Source organism: Alosa alosa, chromosome 7 (genome assembly GCF_017589495.1).
Source record: "Alosa alosa isolate M-15738 ecotype Scorff River chromosome 7, AALO_Geno_1.1, whole genome shotgun sequence".
Taxonomy (NCBI): Eukaryota; Metazoa; Chordata; class Actinopteri; order Clupeiformes; family Clupeidae; genus Alosa; species Alosa alosa.
Genome location: NC_063195.1, coordinates 9,844,175 through 9,850,826, shown reverse-complemented (window position 1 = coordinate 9,850,826; position 6,652 = coordinate 9,844,175). Strand labels below are relative to the sequence as shown.

Below are 6,652 nucleotides of genomic sequence, written 5' to 3'. Positions count from 1 at the left end.
GCACAGCCACCTGTTTCTTCCAGTCAAATTGGTTCCTCCAATAAGAGACGACCCTCTGCAAGTAGGCGGGGTTAAAGCCGTACTGAAAGCAGGCGTCCTCCAGGCCCTCCACTGGTCTGGTCTGGTCCAGGCGCCTGTGCAGGTCCTAGCAGCACGTAAAATAAAAATAAAAAGCAGGTTCATGCCTGATGATCTATGTGTAAAGATCCTAATAAGAGACAAAATCTAATGAAATCAAATGTATGATACATGTATCCATGTTGAAAGAACCTATTAGGTACTAGCTGCTGCAGTCTTAACCTATTATTTCCATCAGTCTCTCTCTCTCTCTCTCCTACTCACCTGAATGTTGAAGAGGTAAATCTTGCTCTCCATCTTGTTCTATACCCCCCCTCCTCTCGCTTTCCCCCCTTCCTCTTTCTTTCTCTCTCTACCCATCTCTATTTTCCTCACCTGTATCTCCTCGTCGCTGGTTGTCACGGTGAAGGGGTAGATCTGTGTGTCCTCCTCGGCCGCCGTCTCACTCTTCCCCGACAGCCACCAACCGTCTCCCATTGGAACGGTGCTGACCTCTCTCCGGCCCAACCGTTGACCTTCCTGCGTGACCCCCGCAGCCTGAGCCACGCGGCTCAGTGTGCGCCTGTGGGGTGAAAATCATGATCAAGGCCAAGGTCGTGAAAAGGTCATCATAATGTTATGTTTGGGTATAGGATCCATAACCATTTCGATACATACGTCACAGAAAATGGAGATCAAATGGGCTAGGCTATATCATTTAACAGGAGCCTTGATATCCATCACACACTGATCTTGAAGCCATCGCTTTTTCTCTCTCTCTCTCTCTCTCTCTCTCTCTCTCTCCCTAAATTAGCAAACAGTTTTGCAAACAGTTTGTGGACTCTGTTCCCGTCTTACTGCCATGTTACCTTTTGCCATGCCAAGTTACCTTTTACATATTCATACATGTTATAGTTATAATTTACAGCATGAAACAAGCACAGTTAAAGAAAAAAAAAAACACATCAAGACCAGAGGTGACACAGTATCAGCATAATTTGAGACATGCAACAATGCAATGCTTAGCTACAACTACAACACTGGAAAAACTGCTTATCTAACTAAATCTAACCAAGTGTTATTGATCTTATATCAAGATAAAAAAAACTAGTTGGTATTGTTTTCAGTATAAAGAGACTTACCTAGCGCTTTTTTGTGAAATCATTTGACTTAATTTAAAAAAAAAATTGACTTATTTTAAGACATCTCATCTTGAAAACAAGCAAATTTGTCTGCCAGTGCGTTCAGCAAATTTGTCCTAAAAACAAGCAAATTTGTCTGCCAGTGCGTTGAGCAAATTTTTCTTGATAAGACTCCTTAAAATAAGTTAAAGTCTTCTTAAATTAAGTCAAAATTATCTTTTGAGAGGGCGCTAGGTAAGTCTTTTCATACTAAAAACAATACCAAATAGATTTTTTAATCTTAATATAAGATCAATAACACTTGGTTAGAATTCATTTTTTGCAGTGAATACTTAACACCCACAGAGAAAAACCACTAACCCACCTCTGACCAAATCTATGAAACTTACTTTTGTACGATATCCTGATGATGAAACTAGCTTACTCCTAATAGTGGACAGTCCTCATATCCAGGAACACCTCAGTGTAAAACCATGTGACTACAGTAACTGCCCTTAATGGTTGCTGTATATAATGCTACTGTATAAATAATGCTGATTAGAGCAGTGAATATTAACCTAAATTGTTATCTTGCCCGGGAGCTACACAGTTCATTGCACAACTGTAAGTCATTAGTTAGTTAATTAATTAGTTAGTTAGTTAGTTGGGTAGTTAGGTAGCTATTTAGTAAGTTATTTAGTAAGTTAGATATAAACCAGTAGCAGCTAAACTAAATTGTTACTCATGTATACAATGTGAATGATACTGTATAGTTTATATAATACAGTCAATCTGGACTCACCTGAACGGCAGAGAATGCATGCTGACTGCTGAGCAGCTACTGAACAGAGTGGCTTAAACACAGAACAATGTCTGCTTGTGTGTTTGCATGCATGCATGTGTATGTGTGTGTGTGTGTGTGTGTGTGTGTGTGTGTGTGTGTGTGTGTGTGTCTGTGTGTGTGTGTGAGAGAGAGAGGGATAAAGAGTGAGTAAGTGTCAGAGAAAGTGTGTGTGTGTGTGTGTGTGTGTGTGTGTGTGTGTGTGTGTGTGTGTGTGTGTGTGTGTATGAGAGAGGCAAGTTTAAGAGGCTTATATCCCTAAGTAGGCCAAGTGAGAAGAGGTGAGTGAGTGTAGGTGTGTGTGTGTGTGTGTGTGTGTAAATGGGTGTGTGTTTTAAATATTTAGATTTAAATTAATTTCAGTGGCCATAGAATAAATAAAAAACATAATATAATGTCATATTGTATACTGTACAAGTGTACATATCAACAAGTACGTCTTCTGGTATGGTGCTCTCTTTTGCAATGAAAAAGTGAGTTTTTTTGGTACCTCTTTTCAAAAAGATTTTTGATCCACTAAACCTATGTAAAAGTAAAAACAACCTATGGTATATTTATGGTAGTTAACACGTTGACACTTTTGATTGAGAGCAAAAGTACATTAATTGGTGTAGTTTTGAGCAAGACCACTTTTTGCATTAACACTGAATGGGCATATAGTGAAAGCTAAGGCTGAATCTTATAAGACAAACATACCTCACTGAGACCTTGAATTTCCCCTTGGGGATCAATAAAGTATCTATCTATCTATCTATCTATCTATCTATCTATCTATCTCATGTTTAGCCAGATCTAGAGTGAGAGGAAAAGAGTGAGACAGGAGGAAGAAAGAGAGAGAGACTGTTTCACTTTTATAAAAGGGACATAGAGTTTAGGACAGAAGCAACATGATGTAATCATACGGGACAACAAATATCTGTTTGTCTGTGTGTCTGTCTGTCTGTATATCTATCTACTATCGATCTATCTATCTATCTATCTATCTATCTATCTATCTATCTGTCTACTATCGATCTATCTATCTATCTATCTATCTATCTATCTACTATCGATCTATCTATCTATCTATCTATCTATCTATCTACTATCGATATATCTATCTATCTATCTACTATCGATCTATCTATCTATCTATCTACTATCGATCTATCTATCTATCTATCTATCTATCTATCTACTATCGATCTATCTATCTATCTATCTATCTATCTATCTATCTATCTATCGATCTATCTATCTATCTGTATCTCTGTCTATCTTTCTAACACTCAAATTCAAAGACTCAATGATTTTCATTTGTAGTCAACTTTCCTGTGCAGAGATGTCCTGAGGGATCACCATCTCTTTATAAGGAACAAGCCAAAAGCAGATTTATCCTTTTTCTTATTTTCCTCTAGCTTGGAAGCCAGCTGAACTTAGCCTCACCCACACAATTTGAGGTCTGAACTTGTTCCGTTGTGGAGCAACTATGCCCAAACCAGAACTGTTCAGAGTCATGGTTTTGTTCACAATTGAAAATGCCACTGTGTTTGACAGAGGACAGATGTAGGTTGCTAGTGACAAAATATTAGCTTTCAGTATGGTACAATGTCTTTGTAAGTGACATTTAATTAAAAAGTGTTTCATTCTTTCCGGTTCTTCCTAAGAAAAACACTGTTGCTAAAAGGTAGACATTTAGATTTTGTTATTATGTCTGTTGTACAAGATATTGACAGTGCAATAACCAGAAAACAATGTTAAGGCACTTGTGGAGAAGAATAACCCCTGTATCGGTTGAAACATGCACCATAATCACATCCCAATGGAGCATTGTCAGACTCAAATTCTAGACTAGAATTGAGCATGGCTACGTCAGGCTAATTTTCCTCAATAGCCTACTCATAATTATAGTTTTTCTCAGTCGCTTTGGTGCATTTCTCAAACCATCATCAACATTAAAGCTGCAGTTGGCAAGATTTTTTTGATCATATTCACTGAAACCGACACTTTGCTCCGACAGAACAACATACGGTTTTAGAAAAAAAAACCTCCACCTATAACCTGTTATTTGTTTTGCAAAAATCCACAGCTCTCGGTCCTTCTGGTCCAATCAGAGCAGGGCTGTGTGAGATCTGAATTTCAATCACAGTCTGGTGCAGTCTGGTGCGCACTGACGAGCACAAACTCGATGAGAGGGTGCTCGGTGGTAGTGGGGGAGGGGCATGAGAGTTGTAAACATTCAAAATTTTGGCTAAGTCCCCTCAATCTGTCAGACTGGCCAACTGCAGCTTTAACTTAGTGCATTTCTCAAACCATCATTAACATTAACACTTAGTGCATTTCTCAAAACAATTAGAGCACCACATAGTGGATTACCTGCAAAAGTGTGTGTCTTGCTCAAAATGCTTTGTTTATGCCTCGAAAGCAAATATTTATATCAATGAAACTGTCAGTTCGATCAAAAGGACAAATCCTGACGTCATTGTTTATGGCAAGATAGTCAAACTGTTTTGTCTTGTTGTCAATATGACAGTTTACTATGTAAGTATTGTTTCAAATTAACAATGCGCAAGGCAGCACTATTTTATAAACATTATTGTGTGGGTAGGGGGTTGATTACAAGACAGTGGATATGTTTCAAAGTCTTTTCCTGTTGATATACATTGTGACAGTATTTTAAGAGAACAATGGCTTTTACAACATCGTGCAAATGAAAAATGACTAATATACAGTAAAACACCCCTTTGTCAAAGCTGTGCATCACTGTACATCTTTCTATACATCCTGACGTTCCTGTCTGTTAGGTAGCATATATTTATATAAGCTTGAACGGCTAGACAAGTAGTTATAACAGCTAGTTTAATGGTTTTGCATGTAATAACACAAGCAATGAAATAAGGCCCATTTGTTTTAAGGGGTATGAGTATTCAGCAGGGAAGCAGTATAGTGCATTTTGACCAACATGACATTATCAATTGAAAAAAAAAAAAAAAAAACGGTACACATTTGTACAAAATCTGTTGCATGGCTTGATGTGCACAAGTGATAATATGGAGTTTGAACAAACAGTTTTGAGATTTTCAATTCTGATCTGAGAAATGTGGCAAAGCAACTGAGAAAAACTGTAATTGAAATAGAGAGAGGTGAGTGGGGAGGAAAGAGTTAAACATTCATGACAACATTTGTAATTCTACCTGTTGTGCGACTGACACGCCTTGAACTCCTGAGGCGGAACAAGTCCAGCCAGATTTCTCTACCGGATGAATGGATTCCTGTAAAGCAGGCAAAACTAAAAACATAAGGTAAGTTATTTGAACAAATATAGGTGTACTTGACATCTGGAAACTATTTTAGTCACTTATTTATTAATAAATTAATTCAGTGAATACAATAATTCATAATGAGGTTACACTTTACTTGACAATATCGAAATGAGTGTGACATGACAGTGTCATGAACGTGTCATAAACAAATCATAAACGTTTATGACATAATGCTTGTTATCAAGTGTCATTCGGTTTTTTGTCATAACAAGTTAGGGTTAGGGTTCATGTGTTATGACAGTATCACATGTTCATGACAGTGTCATGCCACTCTTATGTCGATACTATCAAGTAAAGTGTTACTGAATAAAATATGTATGTCAGTACAGTACAATATCCCACAACTTTGATTCTTATATTGCCAGATTCCAAACAAGTGCAGGCCCTTTGCACATCTTAGCATATAGCTCACTGTATCAGTTGGCTTGAATGCTAGAATATGGGTCACGACTTCATGACCATGGAAAATTGAGGGTCCCAAAGCCTGACCAGTTAAGAAACACTGGCCTAGACTGTCCAAAAAGAAAGAGCAAGTATAGATGGCTCTTACAATGACCAAGATAAGAGCTTAAAAGTAAAGGTCATAAATGATACTGAAAATAGTCTAAGCCTCAAAGGATTAAATATGTACACATAATTGCTGACAACAGGGGTGTATCACATTTCTTCATATCTATCTATCTATCTATCTATCTATCTATCTATCTATCTATCTATATATCTGTCCATCTATCTATCTAAATGTTTTAAATGGCATTGCTATCATAGTCATTTATATTAAAGAGGCCCTATGCAACAATTTTAGCAAAAATGACCTTAATTATGCAGGTTGAGAGTCGTTATGATGGTTCTACAACACTTTTTGGGTTGTTTGGTGGGTGCTTCGTCTCCCCCTAGTGCTTCTCCGCGGAAAAAACGAATATGCAACTTTCTGGTCGCGGTCCGAACACGTCCGGATGTAACTCGGCGGAAATACACGAAAATGTAGTCAGATCAGACTGCAAAACGGACTCCGTCTTGGCTTGTTTGCTGTTGAAATTGTAAGTAGCCTACCCTTGGGTGAACTTTGTTTTTGTAATGTGATTTGATAGTGCTGTGTGTGATCGGTGCTGTGGTGGAGAGAGTGAGCAGCACCAAATTCCTGGGGGTGCACATCAGTGAAGACCTCTCCTGGACCACCAACACTGCATCACTGGCGAAGAAAGCTCAGCGCCGCCTGTACTTCCTGCGGAAACTCTCACAATTTGTTTGATCCACTGCCCTCTGGGAAGAGGTACAGAAGCCTGCGCTCCCGCACCACCAGACTCACCAACAGCTTCATACACTAGGCT

The 6,652-nt window shown here is 38.4% G+C and overlaps 1 protein-coding gene across 2 annotated transcripts in view; it reads right to left on the bottom strand.

Annotated features, from left to right (window-relative positions):
* LOC125297560 (epoxide hydrolase 1-like) overlaps positions 1-5,323 on the bottom strand; it is a 10,904-nt gene extending 5,581 nt beyond the window's left edge. Inside the window, exons 1-3 of one of the 2 annotated variants that reach the window (XM_048247991.1) lie at positions 5,193-5,323; positions 454-640; positions 1-145 (exon numbers count right to left, since the gene is read on the bottom strand). The exon at positions 1-145 is cut by the window's left edge and continues 36 nt beyond it. In XM_048247991.1, the coding sequence (XP_048103948.1) occupies positions 1-145; positions 454-555 (247 nt within the window). In that variant the 5' untranslated portion in view covers positions 556-640; positions 5,193-5,323. Of the gene's footprint in view, positions 146-453; positions 641-1,980; positions 2,015-5,192 lie in introns of those variants that run through there. The other variant, XM_048247990.1, reaches the window with a different exon arrangement.
* Positions 5,324-6,652: the final 1,329 nt, after the last annotated feature.